This window comes from Bacillus rossius, chromosome 2, assembly GCF_032445375.1.
Source record: "Bacillus rossius redtenbacheri isolate Brsri chromosome 2, Brsri_v3, whole genome shotgun sequence".
NCBI classification, from domain to species: Eukaryota; Metazoa; Arthropoda; class Insecta; order Phasmatodea; family Bacillidae; genus Bacillus; species Bacillus rossius.
The window spans coordinates 95322628-95345382 of NC_086331.1; the positions used below are offsets into that span (position 1 = coordinate 95322628).

The 22755-nt window shown below is 35.8% G+C and overlaps 1 protein-coding gene across 2 annotated transcripts in view; it reads left to right on the top strand.

Annotated features, from left to right (window-relative positions):
- The window catches only part of LOC134529487 (contactin), a 137935-nt gene that overhangs the window by 26047 nt on the left and 89133 nt on the right, over positions 1–22755 (top strand). For both annotated transcript variants that reach the window (XM_063363626.1, XM_063363625.1), the window contains 5 exons: positions 8621–8771; positions 12552–12729; positions 15428–15628; positions 16822–16924; positions 17639–17820. In XM_063363626.1, the coding sequence (XP_063219696.1) occupies positions 8621–8771; positions 12552–12729; positions 15428–15628; positions 16822–16924; positions 17639–17820 (815 nt within the window). The remainder of the gene's footprint in view (positions 1–8620; positions 8772–12551; positions 12730–15427; positions 15629–16821; positions 16925–17638; positions 17821–22755) is intronic.

Genomic DNA, 22755 nt, shown 5'->3' on the forward strand with positions numbered 1-22755 from the left:
CCGTCTTCTGGATGCTCTGTTTCGTCCAATGGGAACCCCAAAAACGGATCTGCTTTGTCGCCTTGTGAGACCAGTTGGGCCGCTGGTTGGGAGGACTCTCCAACCCTAGGGTCCCTTTTTGGCAAGGCCTGCTACAACCTCCTCGAGTGGAGCTAACTGCATGGCACAACAGACCAGCGTGCACAGGAGTTACTGGTTAATATGTGGTTTGGTAATCAGCCCTCCGTCCTCTTGAACACTTCCTCTGCACCACCCTTGAGACCCACTTAGGGCCAGTAACATAGTTGCGAATTAGTATAAGGTCACCATCTCTAAACCTGCGCCCAATGTTAACACTATCCTCCCTGGCTCTTTCATCCGTCTGTATACCCGATGAATGGGGAAAAAACTTGTTGAAACATGTATGCAGTGTAAGGCCCATTGTCACCGTGCTAGGAGTTATGTGCACCGCAAATAACAATCTCTGTATTATATTTTTCCAATCCCCTGATTTTAACTTCCTCAGCATGCCCGGAACATGCAGGTCTTGATGAGACTGAGTAACCCTACTTAAGACATTAGCATGTCCAATTTGCACCCCTGGCCAGTTTATAATGGTATAGTCATACATGTTTAATAGCAAGCTCCAGCGTAGCATCCGTGGCGGCCAAATGTCTGGCGTCTGGTGCTGTGAATCTAACAATCGTAGTAACGGTTTATGGTCCGTTATAACAGTAAATACCACAGAAATTTTGTCACCCCAAAAATCACAGGCAAAGCTTCTTTATCTATTTGGACATTGTTGCGTTAAAATTTCTGTAATGTCAGAGATCCGAATGCGAATGGTTGTTCCTCCATCATTCATGACATGCGCCAGAACCGCACTAACCTGGTAGTCTGACGCGTTGCAGGTAAGCACCAAAGGCAGTGAAGGGTTGTACTGCACCAATACACTGTCTGCCTGTAAGAGCTTCTTGGCTCTGGTAAATGCTCTAACATGTTTGTTCTCCCTACTCCCAGCCAGCATTCTTCTTGAGGAGCGGGTGTAGTGGCTCCAGCACATTTGCCTTGTTTCCCAAAAATCTTACATAATAATAAAATAACCCTAAAAATACCTGTTGTTCTTTTAATTACATGGCTCTGGCACATTGTAAATAAACTTTGTCTAGTGTAGGGTAAATACCTTCAGCATCTATCTTGTATCCTGGAAACACACATTTAGCTTTTTTTAATCGCAATCCACTTTTTTAAATTCTTGCAGCCACCTCTGTTACTCTCGCCCAATGTTCTTCACAATGCTACTTACCCCAGCTAACATGGTTTCCATCAATCTTTGGAATATTGCTGGGCCATTACTCACTCCAAACTGTAGCCGATGAACTCTAAAAAGACCTTTGTGGGTGTTGACTGTTGGAAATCCGCTGTTGGATCATCAACTTGTACCTGAAGATATTTTAATGTTGCAAGACCCCTGCCCTCCTAGCTAAATATTTTTCTTTTTAAACTATTTTCATGAAAGTAAACATTTCTTAAAAAAAGTCTCAATATGAATATGTTACAGTTTTTATGTATTTTAGAGTTGATATTTTTCACTTGCTGTGTGTTTTAAGAATGTACCTTGTATTTTAACAGACATTTTCAATCATTACTATTTTTTATGTAATTATTCACAAATAAGCTGTTATACTGGATTTTTGCCTGTTTTGGCCTACTCTTTTAGGTTTTTCTAAATAAGTTTAATTTTGTAAAGTAATTTGTATTATGATTGCTGATACATAATGGATTTGGTTTGAGATGTATTAGAGAGAGGTATAAGAGGCCTGTAGTGCAAGTGAGAAAGAAACGGTGATTCCCCAGTAAGAGAGAGACAAAAGCTGGGATTCCCCACTGGTCGTGGGAACTGAGTGATAACTGCTGTCTCACGGTGTGGGAGAGAGAAAGAGAATGTTAAGTCCCTGGCTCTATGGATAGAAAACTGTTTTCAATGTATGTCGCGTATTCTTATTGGCTTGTGATGTGTAGTGTGAAGGAAGCGGGTGTGTGATTGGTCAGTGAGGTAATGTGACTTCTCCTCCCTGCATGAAGGACACAGTGTCATGATCTCACCAGTCGTCTGTCGATCGCTGCACCAGGAGGGCGCGTTCGGTGGCTTCTCATAAATTATGTTGTAATTGGTGGAAGAGAAAATTTAACGGTGGTGGTCAGAGCCATGTCAAGTTTTAAGTTAACCTAATTGTTTTTATATTTTCATTCGGCCATACTAATTAGAAATTGTGACCACCTTCGTCAGCGTTTGGCTCGTGGCGAAATTCGGTTTCGCTGGGTGCGGCCCTGTTTGAGGTCGCACTGATTTCGTGTACTTAGAGTAAGATTTTACTGAAGGACTTAAGCTACGTTTGTTTTTCCTAATTTTCATCACCCGAGCTACGAGCAATTCTCGACAGGCGGATATATGTGTTGAATGAGTGAGCAAAATATTAAAAGTGATTGAGTTCAGTTGTTTCGTCTTTCGGACAATAAAACTCTCGAATGAAAAGGAAAGAAAATCTTTTCATTTCATATAACGAACTGTAACAATATGCATACTACAAATCTAATTTTGTGAAGTATATTCCTCCTGCCAATGATGCCAGTGCTTCATTGATAGAAGGCAAGGGATAATTCTCTGTCCTGCATACTGTGTTTACTGTACCATTGTAGTCTGCACAAATTTGTACAGACCCATCTGCCTTCATTATTGGCACAATTGGTGTTGCCCATGCAGAGTAGGGGGCAGGCTTATATATTCCTCTTGCCATGAGTGTGTAAATTGACACGCCTACCTTCTTTCTGATGGCACTGACAGACTTTGAAACAATTGGCTTCATCTTTAAGATGTGATAGTTACTGGTGGACCTTTATACTGTCTCAGATCACTATTGTTGAACATTCTAGTATATCTTAATATCAGTTCCTTGACCCATTTCCATCTACCTCATCCAATTTCACTCTACCCTCAGTCATTGTAAATATACCCTTAACTGAAATACCAAATGTATGAAACCAGTTTCTCACTAGTAAACTTGACTCATTGCCCTCAGCCACCAACAAGGAAAGCGTCGCAGAGTTCTTCCGTTGCACATTCTCACCTCATTATTCTTTGTCCCTTTTACCTTCAACTGTTCTTGCGACCTCGTGCACAAAGCAGTGTTACAACTGTTCAAGACTTTCCGTTCCGGCCACACCGACTTGTAGGTCCCCAGCTAATACCTGCAAAACTATCCCCCGTGTCAAATTTCATTCTGTGATTGTGAGCATCGAGCAAAAGATTTACAACTATTGCTGCTGTAGTTTTTAACACCTGAAGGTTGTTCAAACTGTACAGTGTCAATGTGCCATGTAGCTCTTGCTCCTGTAGGCTTACAGTATCAGACAGCAAGTGCATCCTACCATTGTGAACCTTTTCCTCCTGCCTTTCCTTGCAGCCTACTGTTTGTGTTTATCTTCTTTTTCATAATGCATGCTCTTTCTAAGTGACTCAGCCTGGAACATTAACGGCATACTGTTGTTACATGCCTACAAGATTTTGCTGAATAGGGTCCCGAACACCGCCAACATGGCTGCTTAAGTGGAATTTCTGTTGATTTTTCCTTTGCTAATACATGCTCCATCTGCTTTCCCCGATCTGTACATCTTTTCCCCTGCCACCTCATGCTTTGCATTGTGGTTGTCATCATGTGGTCTTACCTTTGTACTTGTCTCACTTCTTAAATGCGACACATTCCTCCCTGCTGCCATGGCAATGTCAACAACATCCTTGAAAGTGATCTTATCCTTTGCCAACATGATGTGCTGTACTGCCCTGTCCCACACCCCACACACCAGCCGTCCCGTAAGATTTGTTCCAGATTTGGAAGGTTGTAATGCATTCTTAAGCATCACAACTCTGCCAAATACACTGTTATACCTTCCCCTTCATGTTAATCCAGTTTAAGAATCTTGTACATCTCCACGATCTTGCTGGGCTTCAGCCTCAAAGTGCGCAGTGAGCTTTGTAAACACTTCACTGAGTTGCACCTGAACAGTTTTGTAAGGTGCGATTAAACACATGACCAAGTCGTACAGCTTTGACCCACAAACTGTAAAAAACACCGTAAACTTTGCATTGTCGGTGTTGATTTTACTTGCAATGAAATAACTTAATTTGTTCCCAATATGACTTCCACGTGTCCCAACCCACCACTAATTCTTCAATCACTCTGATGGTAGCCATTGTGCTATAGCCTCATAACCCTTATTCTCACTGGCACTCCTACATACAATTCTCGTTGCCACTGTTTTGTCTGCACGTAATCCTTAACCACCCAATGGTTCTCATTTCCCCAAACATTGCCGTTAGTTTACTGCACAACCAACAACATAACCTCTCACACTTCTGGCCTTCCGCTCATTGCCATGACTGCCAATTTAGATATTTTGCCCCACAGTGTCATAAATTACAAGCCATTAGATAGTTTTATGATCGTACAATTAGTATAATTCTTAACATCCTAGAGATGAGTGTTCAATTAAGTTTTAAATACATCTATGTTAGTTAAGGATTGTAAGCCTTGAGAGGGAGTGTTCAATTTTTTAAAGGTGTTGCATGTAAATAATTTAGACCAAATGTTTTAGATTTCACTGATATGTCCACGAACTCTATTTGATTTTCTTAACTAGCATCAAAGAACTCAATTCAGAAGACAAGTAAGTGTGTTACTGTGTACACAGCAGTTGTTGGTGTCCACGTAGGTAGATAAAATAACATTTTGATGACAATTTTTGTAGAATTTCTAGCTGTTTTCAGCTTGTTAATGCTAAACTGTGTCCTTAATGTATTATGATAAGTTAACTAGGAAAAGTGAACTAGGAAAAATATACTATTAGATTCTGGTATTTTATCTTTAATACGTTATAGTACACCAATTACGGAAGACACTTTTCTAACTATACACCTGATGTGTTCAGTCCGTGTTAGATATTTTTCTATGGTCGATCCTAAAAATTTCACGTTATCTACTTGTATGATTTCAGTGAAGTTTACTTTTAGTATCCTGGTAGGATTAACAACTATATTGGGCTTGCATATTATAATATTTTTTGTTTTTGTTTCATTTAGAGCTTACTTGTTCCTAGTAAGCCAATCTTATATTTAAATCTTGTATTTCCTCTAGCATATGGTCTATGTTATTGCCAGTGTATAGTAAGTTAGTGTCAATTGCATAGATTGTTATTTGGCCTTTTAAATTACAGTTTGCCAAATCATTGATATATACTAAGAATAAAAGGGGTCTGAGTTTTGAACTTTGTGGAACGCCACTTAGTATTGTCTCCAGGGTTAGAAAAAAACTAGGTTTGTTTTATGTTTAAACAAGGTTTTTTAAGTTAAAACCAGCTTTTTTGTATTACGTTATTTTGGTTCTCAGCATGTACAAATAAAGGCCATACAACATCCTGCTTTCTGCCGTGGCAGCCAGGAGTGGGGCGCTCAATGTCGAGGGTTGTAACAAGGCGCAACGTCCAAGAGTAAAATGCGAGACGTCAAAGGTCGTCATCCGGCCGGTACTAGATGTCCTAACAACCCCCTCTACTCTTTGTTTGTTAATTAGGAGTTACCTTGATCCTCGGCCTGGCGTCAAACATACTACGTATTTCCTAGCCTGACTCCGGAATCTAGCACCTGACATGCCTAGGTTGTGGCTGCGGTCATAAACATACTTTCTCTTTAACTGGCAAGAACAGTGGTCAAGGGTGGAAAGGGGGGGGGGGGGGAGAGAGAGCTATGTTTACCTATGTGCAAGTCTTTTTCTCTTTCAGTAGCTTGCAAACCGACTGGCAGGACTGATGTGTGATATCTGTCAGTAATATGGAGGTAATTTCAAAATAGTCACCTACCTCTGCCAAGTCAGTACTGCACTTGACCCAAGAGCGTACATTAAATGAGGGAGCAGGAGTATGTTTTAAAAATTGTGGTAGAGGCACTCAATGTTGAGGGCTGTGATGGAAAGTGTAACATTCAGGAGTGTATTAACTTTGAGAGGTCAAGGTCACCAATGTAAAGGTCACCCCAAGATGGTGGCTGAGGTCAAGGTCAATTTGCCTTCTTACTCCAGCACCTGGGCCTGAACTCTCATTATGCCACTAATATGGAGCTTTTTGGTATTGCCAATGGAGTGCCCTAGAAATATGAACATTACTGGATTATTATTTATTCAGTTTTATAACAAAGATAAAAACCAATAAAATTAAAAAAAATTCTTTGTATTGAGCTACAAATTGTTTTAACAAATACACTTTAGTAATGGACTAAAGAAAACAATTTAATACAGAATTTATTAATTGTATTGTGGTATTCTGTTTAGGACTTCTTAGCTAAATGGGCAAGCACTTAAATTGAACAAAATAAATAAAAAAAAATTCATTGCAGATGTAGTACCTACATTTAGTGGAGCATTTTGTTGTACTTAATTTTTACTATAGATATGAGGTATGGCTATGAATAACCGGACTGAAGTCATAACACTTTTTATTCATCACCAATTACAGCAGAAGTTTTATCACCTTCAATGTACTCCCCTTGGTGATCCCTACACCGCTCCATACTACGTTTCCATTGTTGAAAGCAGTCTTGGAAGTCCTCTTCTGACACCTGGTTGAGAACCTCAGTCTCTTTTGCTTTAACCGCTTCCACATTTTCAAATCTTGTTCCCTTCCGTGCTGACTTGACCTTGGGAAATAGAAAAAAGTCACGGGGCGAGGTCGGGCTAGTACAGTGGATGTTCCAACACGGTGATGCCATATTTTGTGAGAAACGCTTTCACAGACAAGGCAGAATGGGCTGGTGCATTGTCTTGGTGAAGAATCCAGGACTTGGTCTTCCACAAATTGGGTCTTCGTTTTCTCACACGCTCACGTAGGGCCGTCAGAACCTCAATGTAGAAATGTTGATTGACCGTCTGACTCGAGTACCCAGTGAACTTAGACAATGCCACGAATGTCGAAAAAGACAATAATCATTGTTTTGAATTTAGATTTTCTCATCCTGGCTTTTTTTTACCTTGGCAAGCTTGGGCTCTTCCAATGTATGGATTACCTCTTTGTTTCGGAATCGTAAGTAAAATACCACTATCCATCACAATCACCTTGTCTAACAAATTTGGATTAGTGGCGATGTTGTTTAGGATGTCAGTTCATATGTTCTGTCTTGATTCCTTTTGCTCGGGAGTGAGGAGTTTAGGCACCATTTTTGCGCAAACCTTCCACATGTTAAATGATTCATGCAAAATCTGTCGAACACTTTCTTTGTTGATTGCTGTCATTTCAGCAAGCCCTCAAATGCTCAGAAGGTGATCAGCGTGGATTAATTTATCAATTTGTTAAATTTTTTCGTCCGTTTTTGACGTTGAGGGCCGTCCTGGGCGCAGATCGTCTTCGGTCGTTTCACATCCTTCTTTAAATCGTTTAAACCACTCAAAAACTTGAGTATGGGATAAACATTCATTCCCGTAGACTTATTTAAACATTGCATAAGCTTATGTGGCAGTTTTCCCTAGTTTAACAAGAAACTTGATGTTAACCAGTCGCTCCGTCTGACCACTTGGCATTTTTCCGTTGCGTCGCTAGTGCTTAGACTAATTCAATCAACTGCTACAGTCAAACTGAGCCCTGCTGGCTTGTCTAGCGAGCTCAAGGTGGGGGAAGGACCATCAGAGACAGTCATTTTCAAACATGTCGCGACACGCTCGCAGTTTGCTGGGAGCAATATCAGTCCTGTTATTTAATTTAATAGCCACACCTCGTATATGAGTAATTTATAAAGCATTTAGGTATTTTAATTTATAGAATACATTTATGTCTTTTGTAGTGTGCAGGGTTTGTACGCCTTCTTAATTACCTTGAAAAGTCATTAATCTGTCTAATTGAATTAGGGCCCTTAAAAATACTTAAATTTCTCTAAGAAACTTAAAAAACTCTTTAATAGAAACAAATAGCATGCAACTAATATATATATGCAGGTATTTTTATTTTCTTTTGTTTCCAACTTTTCAGCAAACAATGCTTTGCGATTGCTACGTACAATTGGCAAATTTAAGGCCACGGCATAAGACTCTATGTATATAAAAAATATTTTGGATTTTTTTTTTCCTATTTTGTATCTCACTTTTAAACTAAAAATGTGTGCTTTACTCCCTTACTTTTAACTTATAAAGTAAATGTAATTAGTGATAAAATTAAAAAAAAATGTTATGGCTACAAATTTCAGATAGATGTTAAGGCTTGTGTTAGATATGTGTTTCAGAGATAATCCTGAACAATAGGGGCTTATCTATAACAATTGTACTAACCATCAAAATTATTTTTTATGCATTTATTATTATCATTGTTTTTTTCTTGAGAGATTTTGTGATATTACAAATAGTTTTCTACCTCTTGATAGTGGTGAAAGCGATGAAGTTAAGTTGTCCTTAAAAACTCTTTAATTTTTGATTGCACAATAGGTACAAACCATGAATTATAGAGTAATATTTTGATGATTGGATTTGCCTCACTATTAAGCTTGTGCTTTATTATATATTTTTGTATTTAACTATTAGTGTTAGTGTACAGTTTTTAAATGTTTCAGCTGTTTTGCTGGTGGTTATCCAACACCAACATACAACTGGTTCAAAGAGGACTATGAAAATGATCGTTTGGTGGCCAGACAAATAGATCCTTTTTCAGATAAGCGTTACACTTTAACTGGTGGAACACTTATTATTTATGACCCACAACAGGTAATTATATTTTAAGTCAAGAATAGATGTATAATATTTTTTTTATTTTCTCTGTGTTATCTTAATTAAAAAATCTCTATCCGTACACAAAACATCTTTCAGTGATCCCTTTGTGGGGTGAGATTGATTATAATAACAAAAATTAAACTCGGGAGTGTATGCAGAATTTAATTTAGGGTGGGGGGAGGGATAGAACCACGTGTGCTGTTTTGCTTTCAATTTCTTTCCTTTTGTGAGTGAGAGATGTTGCTGCTAGAGGAAATAGACAGATGCACTATTGGTATCTGAATCTTATTTTGACCATTGTGAAATTTTGTTTCCATATATTTTACTGTAGTTTTCCAATTTAAAAGATCCCCTTACATCTGTATTTCATGTAGCATCTGAGACCAGTTAGTTTGCTTCTATCTAAGGAGGATCAGCCTTTATTAATAAATTGCTGCCTTAATGTTAATGTGACCTTACATTATGCTTATTTGTTATTGGTCGAATCAGCTTATCTTTTTTTCCCAACAGCTTATTATGGAAGAACTTTGCATATCAATGACCTAGCAAACCTGGTATCTCACAAAAATGATATTTTACAGGATGAATGAACTGTTTTTAGTATTTATACTTTGAAATGGTTACTAATAACCACATAAATGCAAACTTTAAAAAGCATATGGTTAGAAGTCTAAATTTTTTTTGGAGATTTTACATTAATTAATGGAGTTAAGCGGTTGGCAATGTTACTTTCATGTAGATAAAAGTTCTATCATGCCACATTTGAAACAATATTTTCATTGATATTAATGAACATTTTGCTTTGGACTATGTTTATTAATTTTTACAAATAAGAATAACTAGTTGTAACAATATTTACATAATATATTACAACATACATAAGGTATTTTATAGCAGTAAGTATGATTTAAAATTTTATACCTGTATGCACACCTTACAGTGGGGTTTATTGTTGTTATTTTTTCAATAAAAGAAATGCAGGCATTTAGGTTTTTTGTATCCATAGACCAGAGAAATGCTATTGGTTTTCTACTGTTTTTCAAATGGAAATTCATCATAAAAATTATGAAAATATGCCTCTATAGTTACTTACGTGATTGCAGATGTTCGTATTTCATTTTCTTCACTTTGAGTCTCTCTCTATATGGCCTAGAGAATGGTTGAAATGCTTTGGCAAATTGGTTTCTTTTCATCCATTTGGGTAGAAGAGTCCAGCTGAGAATTGCAGCTTGTAGAAAATATTTCCATCTTGACAATATCACCGGGCTTTCAAATCAGTCACGTTGGTTCTCCAGCTTTTCATCCAGGTCTAATGGTAGTGTATAAGTGGTGTTAATAAAATCGTAAAGTACTCATAGTTTACATACTTGACCACATAAGGCCATATATTCTTTCTTGTATTTTTGAATTAATGTGTATCTTTTAGTTGTTGCTCAGTCGTAGCATGCATTCAGTCTGCCTCCATTTAGGTGTGCCTTCTCCAAATATTTCTGTTAAGTGACATTTTTGCTATTGTGATGTGCAGAAAAGCATTTGACAATGTATTGTTCTTATTTGGATGACAGAGCATTAGCCATCACTATTAACTGTAAATACACCACATTCTTGTAAATTGCTCTGTTCTGGTGGCTGTAATGGCATTGCTACAATTTTCTCTGCTGTAGACATCCTGAAAGTAGAACTATTGATTTTAGTATGTTGAGACAACTGAAATGTTTTACGTTTCTCCATGGAAATTAAACATCAAATGTCGAATCAAAGATGAAATTTGAGAAGTAAATAATTATATAACATAGAATTTGTGATAACCGTATCAATTAATAAATAATTCAAGTTTTGGGTAATTGTGTAACTGCAATAATAATACTTCAGATAGAATGTTTTTACTTCACAATATGCAGTGTAACGCAGTCAAAAATGTTTATGTGAGACCTCTCAACTCCACACAATTCATTAAATTACACAATGTTCTTGTAATAATTTTTTATACTATAATAATAAGCAGTAAAATGAGCATTGAAACTACTTGCTTGAATACATTTTATGTTCTGTGTTTCACACATAAATTATGACAAACAATAAGAAACAATACAAACATAATGACAAATTGCTTCAAGAGCCATGTAGATTGAAGGGTTACTAGGTTTGCCAACTCAAATATTTATATGATGAGTTATACAAAAACACATTTGATTCAAGTTGTATTTTACTTGGGGTTATTAGCTTTACTGTTTCTGTCAGTGTCAAGATTTGTCACTGGATTAATGGTACCAAAATGTACAAACTAACCAAAAGTGGAGTTACAAGGTGTGCTAAGAAAACCATGTGGCTAGGCCAAGAGATACTCAGCCTGAGTGTATCTTTTTGGTACACATCCTAGTGAATTTTAATTTACCATGTTATAGTCTGGTTTTTTTTTGCAATGGAGTAAAATAACTTGAGAAATTATGCAGGCCATGTGTATATTGTAGAAAACAGACTAACAAACATATTAATGCAAAATGGTGGAAACAAGCAGAAATTATCTGTTGTCATATAATATTAGTAAACGTAGATAACTCGATAGAATGAATTCAGTCAGGAAACAAAACAAACCAACACAAAAACCACACAGTGAGTAATCAAATGGATGTACAACAAAAACAAAACTACTAAGTCAAACAGCTCTGTATGAAACCACAAAGTCAGCACATTATTAGTGAAAATCTTAATATTCACCCAAATGAGTACGAAACTAAGACACCACATGCAAACTCACAATGCTTCAGACAATGAAACAGTTGCAACATATTCCTGGGAACTACCAAATGAAACTTTTTTGTTTACCTTATAACTCATGTTGCAGGTGTTATGCCTGCTATTTCGTTGTTACTTTGTATGCATACTTAAACCTGAACATATATATTCTTGGTATGCTGACCTTAGGCTCTGGCCTTTAGATAGAAGTAAGTGTCAGAGATAGTACAACTTAAGTTTTAGCTGTTTTTATGAGGTTTTCATTTGTTTTGAGTGTAAATGAAAACTGCATGAACATTTCTGCCCTTTTTAATTTTGTAGCAATTTGTCATGTTTTCCAAGCTTTAGAGCAAGGCACTCCATCCTTCATCTTGGCACTGCGCTATGTGCGATTGGCTGGCATTATTGATCAGTTATGCAAGTGGTGTCGGGTAGCTTCCCAGATGGCAACACTATGTTAAGGATACTTCCGGTTTAGCTTTATCTCATGCACATAAAACAGGTGTCTGTTAAGTTGTTCTTGCAGAGATACGTTATTGGGTAGACTTATAGCGAGTTTGGGGTATTGCTGATGTAATATTCCTATCTCATCTCTACCTATGCAGTGCACATTATATTTGTGTCACCTTTCTTGTTTTGTCTTGTTTATTTTTTTTCATTACTTCCTCTAAAAAGAAGGGGACTTCTCATTTCGGTTTTATACATTACTTAACCATCTGGAAGATCCAAAGTGGTCGGGAGTGCCAACACATGAATTTTTGTGGCAAAGGTTATCTGCTTAATCCCAACGCCAAGCGTTACTCAAATGTATGTTGCAGAGTCTGTACCCAAGTTTTTTGGAGCCCAATTAAACTTGTAAGTTCTGATTGCCTGAAGTCTTTGTCCATAACCATGTGACATGAAACTATATCTTAATATTTATCCTTAACCTTTCTAATGTGTAAATGTAACATTTAGGTCTTTGCTTTGTTAGTTAAATATTTTGAACTTACTAGGTTATTAAGATTTTTCAGTACTATAACATTTTTCTTTTAACAGATTACAGACAGGGGCACATACCATTGCAAAGCAACCAATAAATTTGGTACTATTGTGTCAGAAAGTGTTCAGCTTTCATTTGGATATATAAATGAATTTAATCTTAAACGAGCGGCTGAATCGGGAAATCAAAACTGGGGAAAAGCTATATACTGTGATCCACCACCACATTATCCAGGTAAGATTTAATATTTATACACAGTACTATGTATTTGACCAGTAGTATAAAATACACTAACATGTTCAGTAGGGTCCTTGGTGACCTTGTTTGCTGAGGCATTGTGCTAAAGTGTTAAGGGTCTGTGTTTTAATCCCACTCCCAGCATAACTTAGTGTATGAGTGCTGAGTTTTTTCCCCAAGTGGTTTGGCACCCTCTATAATTTGGAAATCTGGTTATTTTAGGATTTGGTTCATAAGCATTTGACAAATGCTGTAGGCATATTCACCTATTTAATATATGCAAGGAATCCTGAATTTTCATGGTATCATCATGTATTGAAATTTTTTTGTACAGAAAATTCTGTATTCTATATATAAGAAAAATCATTTTTGAATAGTTTTTAACTAAAACTATATGCCTGTCATTCTTTATTTCCAACATAATTCCACTTTCAAGACATTTCTCATTGTGCAACAATTAATTGGATTCTTTCCACATTAAAGTCTGCCTCCAGAGTATGGACCCACTACATATATTTTTCATTAGGTAATTGTAGGAATAATTAGTAGGGAAATAAGGGGAAATAACTGGGCGTAGCAGTGAAAGGAAATAATTAGCATATTAAATAAGGATTTTGTTGACCTGGAACTTTACTAATTATTAAGAAAAAAATTAAAATTTTTAGACACAATTGAGAATAAAATAATATGCAATTTAATTCGCAGTGGATTAGACTCTACCAGCCTATTTGATTCTAAAGGAAAAATGTATTTAGCGATCACTCTTCTGGCTATGTGTGTTTTCAGAGTTACTTTTCTTCCAACTAACTTATTTCTACGAAACTCTCCATTAGGACTTTTTCAATGTGATATCTGTGGTGTAGCAAGGGAGTAGCATTTGCAGTATGGTATGTACTGACACCACCATATGAGAAGGGCACGGGATCTGATGAGAGGCACTCCGTAGGGATTGCAAATGTGGTTGCTAGACTTAGTTCCCAGATGGCAATGTTTTAAGCATAAAAACATGGCTAGCTCTCAGCATCGAGCATGCTACGATAACTTACACTGTAGATGTTTAATTACTGTGTGCTCTTTGGTGTCCCACTTGCCTCAATCCGGACTTGCGCTCCCTCGTGGTGGACTCTATAACTCATGTGAATGCATCGTTATTCCGCTCAACACGGCTCACGTGGTTACACATAATCAGTTTAGGTTAGGGCAGAGTCTAGTCACATCTCGTGATATAACTTCGGCAAGCAAATATGCAGTTAAATATCCCAGAAGTCTGCCTCTGGGATGAATGAAAAGAGTGAGTATGTAAGTCTATAGTCTTTAGGCTGCAGAGAACATCCTACCTCTTTAGGAATCTATAGAAGACTGAAGGAGAGGCCAGTGCTGAAAGGCGCTGGGTGGGTATGTTCACATAATTTGGGATGATATATTTACTAAAGATAACTTTTTCATAAGAACAAATTCATTGGGGTTTTCCACTGACATAATTGATAAGTTAGCCTATAAATGAGTGTGCAGGTAATCAATGAGTGTAGTGAAATAAACACTACCAATGAGAATTAATTAATATAAAATACTTTTAAGCACTGCCAATTCACATGCACATGACTGCTGCCAGTATGCTGTTTAAATGGCAACTAGCATACATGTGCACACATGCTGTGGAGGAGGGGGGTTTAAGTGGAGAAAGTGGTGTCATGCTGTATCAGGTTGACAAACTAAGGGCACAGTCCTCAATTAATGTCAGGTTTTTAGTTTTGAGTCTTGTATGTTTGGTCATATTTGTTTACAAACCACTTTAATTTAGCACTAAATTCTGTAATTTTTATTATCTCCAAAAAATATATTGCATAAAAATGAATGCTACAAAATAATTTAATGTTTTGTTATCTATAAGAAGAGGTTTATGTTTGTTATATAAACCACTAACCATCAGTGTCAGCCTAGCACCTCATGTGGGATGCAATATTATTAAAGTTTGCAAGTCTGGATAACCTGTCTTGGAAAACTTTGAAAGGATAGACAAATTTAATTTAAAATGCAATGTTAGGTAAGTAATATATTTTAGAAAAGAATTCTCTAACTGTGAAAAAAATTCTCTATGGGTGTCAGTAAAGTAATTTCTATTAACAGGGGAGTTTTGTAAAAAAAAACATCGTACTGCAGAAAACTAAGCGATCATAACAACTATTTAGGCTTTAAAAGTGAAAATTTTGCAATAAAAATTTGGTAGCTGCTATTTAATTAAAAGAACTATAGGAAATCCTTCTTTTTTTATGGTAACTTTGAACACTCAGGGAAAATTGGTCCAGAAATTCTGGTACAACAATTTGGTGCACTAGAACACTCTGAGCAGAGGGGTTGGAATGGCATCAAACAGAGCAAAAGTCCTCTAAGCTTCTGTGCTAGAGGTGTGTTATTTATTACTGTTCTGTAAACAAGTTTTGCATAAATATGTTTTGTAAAATATTCTTTGTAATATGTATTTTTTGTGATATTTTGGTTTTTAAAATTTTTTATTGGTTTTCAGTTACATTTTATTTGAATTTAAAGAAAAGTTTTTAAAATTGTTTGATTTAGTCAATCAATAGTAAGTTTACGGTAAAAGTTCTGTTTTGTAATCTTGTGGAGTAGTGTGTGACAGTTGGGGAATACAGTTTGGATTTGTTTTATGTATATTTTTTCTTCTGTTTACTTTCAGCTGTGAAATACTATTGGGTTCGTGACACATTCCTGAACTTAGTTGAAGAAGATAAGCGCGTTTTTGTCTCATACGATGGTGCACTGTATTTCTCTGCATTGGAACATATTGACACAGGAAATTATAGTTGCATGGTGCAGAGTAGTGTTTCAGATAAGGGCCGCAATGGCCCATTCTTTCGTCTCACAGCAAATCCTCATTGTAAGTATGAAGTTTTGGTATTAAGTGTTAAACATATTTTTGTTTTTAATATTGAATGAGAAATGGCACTTAATACACTCCATGAAAAACTGCAACAATGTTACATATTTTAGAGTTTGACTATTCTATATTAATAAAAATGTAAATGTTCATTTGTACTAAGTAGCTAATCTCTGAAAGTTCTTCACTGATTGCCTTGAAATTTTGACACAACTTTGCATTCGTGTATGCATGTGTTTTTATATAATAAAAAAAATATATATTGATTCAAACTCATGTACACATGATGGAAGTGAAATTTTTTTGGCGATTCAAACCTCGATTTGTAAGTGCTCTCTTAATGTGTGCTTTCGCTTCCTTTTTTCTTTCCTTTTAACCAGACTGAGCCATGTAGAATTTCTAAATTTGTTTTTTTATTTCCATTTCTGCTTGATTCTTTACCAAAAATGTAAATTTTCAATTTTGGTTTTTAATAGTCTGACCATAAATGCATATAGTATTTACATTTTAGTATGTGAGCTATCTTAAATAAAGAAAGTAGGTATTCATCTGTAATATGATGAGTGTAACAGCTGTAGTTTATAGTTTTCATGAAAAATGTAATTATACTCATTAAAAATTATTTAGTTTAATAGTTGATTTATTCTAAATAAAATCATAACCAACAATGTAGATATTGCCTATAAAAGATATAGCACCCAGCCTTTTCTGTATATAGTGAGGGTTTCTTTGTAGTAAAACACTAATGTACTTTAATAGTTAATTTTATGGTTAAATTTTATTTCCAAGAACTGCAGATATTATAATGATTTAAGTATAATTATAAATATAATCACAAATCGGCTTTAATGCTCTATCTGACAGAACAGTCTCATGATTTGTCGAATACCATAATTCCTATACAACTCATTAACTGTTTGTAAATAAGAATCTATTAGTCATATCCATATTTTTAAATTCATACAAAGAAATATAAACTGAAATGTTTTAATTTACCCACACATCAAAAATTTTGGTTTGTTGCTATTAATTATGTTGCCTGCATTGTACCTGTAAGTATTTTATCAGTTGATTTCCACTCACGTTTAATGTATATTCTATGAATAGGTTAGCTGAATAGTTTGAAGTGTTTTCATACAAATAGTTAGTCTAATATGTTTAACAAGTAACTATTTTTGTCAATTTTTTTGCAGCAAATTATCAACAACTTCAGTTTCCTAATCACTTTCCAAAGGCTTTTCCTGATGCCCCAGTTGCAGGAAAAGAAGTTAGATTGGAGTGTGTTGCATTTGGCTAGTAAGTACTGCTATGTGTGATTACTACATATTTTAGGCAATAGAAGTAATCGGTATAGAACCATTATTGGAATTCAAAAATATCTTGTGTCAGGACTGTGGTCTGTCAATTAATAAAAATTATTTGACATTGTAATAACTGGACGGCCAAATTTAGTCATAAATAATTTGAAACAATCCTGGTTAGTAATGTATGAAATATTAACATAATTTTTAAATTAAAAATAAATATTATTGCCAGCTAACAATCCATGCCTCCTTCAGATATTTGTTATGTACTTAATTATCAGAGCCATAATCCTATACTTAATGCCACGGTGGTTGGTTGGTCTAATCATTTGCCTCCCACCAAGGTGAGCTGGTTTGATTCCCAACTAGATTACCTCGGAATATTCCTAAGTGTGAAATATGGCTGATGTTACAGTAAGCCAGTGGATTTTCTTGGCTACCTCGTTTCCCCCCACCCATTCATTCTCTCAATACTCCATTCCCCTCTTCCTTCATCATCTCTAATGACCAAGTGTAAATGAGACGGTTAGCAAAAATTCATTCATTCATCTACTCTTGGCTCTTTTACAGATATTTGTAATAATGTGTGTGTGTTTATAATGCAAAGATAAATTTTAACTTAAGTTGCATGATGTACACAACTGTAGTCAATGTGGACCTTGGTTTATTTTAATATGTGGGTAATAACTTTCTCACACTTTTTCAGTCCAGCACCATCATATAATTGGACGAGGCGAGGGGCTAGTTTGCCTCGTGGAGCAGTTATAAGTAACTACAACCGTGTACTCACCATTCCAAGTGTACAAGTAGAAGATCAGGGTGAATATGTGTGCAGAGCACATAATGATAGAGCAGCTATTGAAAACAGTGTTTTTCTTAGCATACAAGGTTTGTGAAATTTTATACGAAAACCAACAGGCCTTTTGTTTTCTAATGAAACCAATAAATTATGTTTGTACTTCCTTTTAGGGTTATTGTAAAATAATTATTTTTAACCATTTGGTGCTGGATTATATGATGCATGATAAAGTCTGTAAAAGTGGTGTGGTTAGGATGGATTAATTTGAATATTGAAAGAATATTGTGTAAATAATTAGGGGAGGCTGGGGAGGGTTGGGACAGATTTAAAATATATGTTTTTTAACTCTTCAAATTTATTTTATTTCAATATCTGTCCTGGCTATGTTACTAATTGAACTTTAGGCTATGTCTGCAAATTTTTTCAAAGAAATAATTGGTGTACTTTTTAACAATACATGTGTTTTAATCAGAAGCTTACTGTTGTCCCAAGCCTCCCTATGTTAGGGAGGATTGGGACAACAGTAGGGGAGGATTGGGACAACACAAAAAAAAATTTCTCCCTTATTCATATAGCATAATATGAAGACCAACATAATTTATATTTACATGTACACAAACGGCATATGAACCTACTAAAACAAAATTTTGACATAGGTAGGCGTATATCATTCAGGCACAGGCTTATTAGTATAGCAATTTGTCTATCTAGCAATTTGTCTATCAGTCCCTTTAAACAAAACTTGTTGCCTTGCTTGTAGTTTTTAGGCTAAAAGTTTCAATAGCAAAATTTTTTGATGACAACAAAAATAACCATAGCTCATTATTCAAAAAATATTCAAAATATGCTCCCAAGCTATTTTTTGTGCATGCACATATTTACATTGGCACATCAATTAAGCCTTATCGAATTATTAATGAAAATATAAATGAAGAGGAAGAAAACTTGAGCTTTAGTCCGGCCCTACGAGTTCCGCCGCTAGTCACAGGATCTCGGAGCTTAGTGATGATGTCATTGTCTGCCACTAATGATATATCATCAACCTCTGGATAATAGAAGTTAAATGTTTCACCATCTCTTCGCAAAAATTGAATTTGATATTCAAAGCCACTTTCAATTACGGACTGGATTCGTCCTACATAGTGCACACAGGAGGATTTGGTTGCAAATTTTACAATAACATAGTTCCCTTCGTTAAACTTTCGGTCACTCGCATCATTATCAATTTCTGATTCACTGTCTGACATCTCCAAGGGCAAATCATTTGACTCTTCACTAATGCCACTAATGTCATCTTCGAAGCTATCAAACATTTTTTTAGTTTTATCTGGAGCAGATTTTTTTCTTGCCTCTAATTTTTTTCTTCCTCGCATTGCATACTGCTGCTCTAGCTCCCATTTCTCTGGTGTGTCTGTGAGAATTCTAGTTCTTCCTGGCTTTCGACCTCCACGAGAAGTTTTACGAGCTGGAGCTTTGGGGTATGGTCTTATGTGTTCTGGTGTAATTGTTGCACGGACTTCACTAGTGCCCTCAAGTATTAGTGAACAATTTCTAGTGTCACTATTGGTGGTAAGGATAGAAAGTGTGCCTGTTTGGGAGGATGCTGCTAGCTCATTGTTCATGTCTAAGGTCTGTGATGGAGAGAAATGAGGTGTGATGTGCATAGCACTTGATGTAGATGGTGACACTTCTGAGTTAGCAATGGTGGTGGTAGGTAGACCTGTGTTACTGTCAACATTTTGTGGTATAGGTCGATCTGTTATTGCAGAGCATAAGAAGTCATCACCACTAAATACATCAGAATTGAAGGGATATATTCCAGTCTTTGTAAATCCTGCCTGAATGTTTCGAGGTGTGAATGCTTGACTGTAAGCTTTGTTTACAATACTGGGAATATGGTTAATGGTAATAGTTTTTCCAGGATTGCTAAGCATCCATTCGTCACAAGCACTATTATAATACTTTTTGAAGGGTCCAAAGACACTGACATCCAAAGGCTGCAGCTTATTGGAACAGTGCGGAGGCAGTGTCAGTAAAATAATATTGTTCTCCTTACAGTAGTTCAGGCCTTCAAGAGATAAATGACTTTCATGGTTGTCTAGAATTAAGAGCACAGGTTGGTCAGCAGAAACATTAGTGTATTTTTTGAAATGCTGAAGAAATAATACAAAACTAGGACCTGTCATCCACCCAGATACATGAGCTGAACCAGAAGAACCTGTAGGAGCTCCTATCATCATGATGTGCTCTTTGTAATGCACTCTTGGAAATATGAAGAATGTAGGTATTGAGTTGCCTATAGCATTCACAGCACTACACATCGTAACAAGATTTCCTCGCTCCACAGATGTAGCTTGGCAAACTTGTTTGCATCCTTTACTTGCAATAACTTTGTCTGGTACTTCAACAGTTTTTAAACCAGTCTCATCACAGTTGTAGATCGTGTGCGCTTCCAACTTGTATCTTGAATAAACACTATTTAAGTTAGAAAAGAAATCCCCTACATTTTTCCTATTAAAACTGGTGCCTCTAGATAAGCTTGTGGCTTCCGGTTTCCGCAGTGACAAATTTAGATTTCTTGCCATATATACCCGCATCCAGTCTAAGCCTGCCATTTCATTCGTAAACCAGTTGTCAGGTACTTTGATTTTGTTCGCTTTTGCAAACTGGAAAGCTAATTTTCTAACACCAACTTTTGATAATCCATAATTTAGTTTTGAGGAATGAATGCAATAGTTTGCTAATAACTTTTCCTCTTCAATAGTGAATATTTGGGAATGTGTATATGGGGGGATCCAAACTTCTTGGCATGATCAAAGGAAGAAACATTTTCTACTGCATAACGTGCCAGTGAAGATTTTGGAATTCCAAACTTTTTAGATGTTGCCCTCAAACTCTTGCCTTCCTTCAGGTCAGCTGTTGCTTGCTTGATTACATCCCATGAAGGAATGCTACGAGAAGTGGTCTTTTTGTATTTCTGAGGCATATTTTGACCTAGTTGCTTAAATCACCATCTGTAACAACCATATTTGTAATTGAGGTTAGTAAACTTGTTTACAAATTAATATGTTAATGACATTACAAATTTTGGCTTATTATAGACGCCTAATCATAAATCCCAATCAACACTTGACCAAATATGTGAAGTACTATAATTAATATACAAAACAGCCAAAATTTTAAAAGTTTGTAAAATGTTTTCTCAATTCTGCTAATTTTTAGGTGTGATGTAGTTACTAGGGGAGGGTTTGGACAGTCCCAACCCTCCCCACACATCTTGTCCCAATGCTCCCCGTGAGATGTTTTTGTATTGAATTAAAATATTTTCACCTTTAAGGTTATAATCATAGCATTATGTCAACTTTACATTTTGCTGAGATACTGGATGCACTGTTTAAACATGATTCAAACAAACTAGGTCTACTAATTTGCAGCTAGTACAAACAAATTACATACCCTCAAAAATTACTTTAGTCCAGTGAAATTAGAAAAATGTGTTCTTTCTTCTTAGATGCTTCTTTAGAACTGCCAAAACAATATGGCTGACAGCTTTGACACTAAAGCAAACTAAAAAAAAATTATCTGCCCAGTGCTACCATCCTTTATAATTAAAAATTAGATGTCCCATTCCTCCCTCTGTCCCAACCCTCCCCATTCTCCCCTACATCTTTTTTTTCCACTTTAAAGTCATAATTTTACTCCCAATCTTTATTTTTACAACATAGGTTGCTTATTTATATATTTCTATTTTTTGCAAGCCTCCCTAGCACTCTCAGAGCTGTTACATGGTTGCTACAGTACTAGAAAACTGGGAAAACTGAGAAAAGTCAGAGAATTTAAAATGATTCCGGGAAGTGTCAGGGAAATCACAACATATTTCTCGAATTTATTCTTCTGTTAATAGTGAAACAGAAAATACCACTTTCATCAACGTTCAGACACCTCAAAAAATTCAGAAACTTTTAATATCACAAAATTAGGGTTGATTTTCCTTCTTTTCGTGAATTCTCAGACTTTTTCTATAAACACATAGTTTAACAAGGAAAAAAAAAGTTATTTACACATGATTACATACAAGTTCGATAGCCTTTACGCAATAGTTTCAGGAGAATCGATAGAAATCATTTGCAAACACGTATTTTGATCTTAAACTGTGTTAATTTTTTTATGCGGCCATTTATTATGATGGGCGTGTGTTGTCAATAAATAACTAAACACTGAATTTATTAAAATAATTCGGGAGATTGCCGGCTCTTGTTTACTATAGAGATAAAATCATGGAGAGTTGGGGTTTATGTGTTAATATTAAACAAAATATATGAAACGCACATGTTGTGATGCCCGTGGGAAGAAAAATGGCATTTAGAAATTCAAAATTAAAAGAAAAACAACATGATGTGCTATGAAATTGGTGTCATGACCATAATCAACAAATCTTCAAGAGTGTTCATATGAAGTGAGGTACTTGTGAAAGTAGTGTACTACCACAAAGTGTCCGTACAGACATTTAATTCTTATTTAAATGTATTTTCAGTATTATTTATATACTTTCTTATTGTTTGAATTAACCTTCTCTCGTGTCAATGCATTTTTACGAGCACGCTATTGTTGTATTACCTTAACTTGAAAAACACTATAGGTCTAACCTGAAAACAAGAACTTATAATAAGTATTTTGAACCTTATTATTATGAACTTATTTTTCCTATGTATTGTTGGAAGTCCTACTGATTTTTCATGTATGTTTCATCCTGTTCACATTTTTTATTTGGAATCTTATTGTTTTTCGAGATATTACTTACCTGTGATTTAACACTATTGTTGTGACCGAAGGCCATGAGATGCTGCTCTGGATCTCCCAGACAGGGTCTTCACGGGATTCGGCAGCACCGGAACAGGAAGTAGATTAAAAATTAAGAAATAGGTTTTTTTTGGCGTTACCACGTATAGGCTGAGGCCTAACGCCTTGGTGATTAAAATCTATAAAATATGGTTTTCTTGCATTGTTGCTTATATGGTGTAATG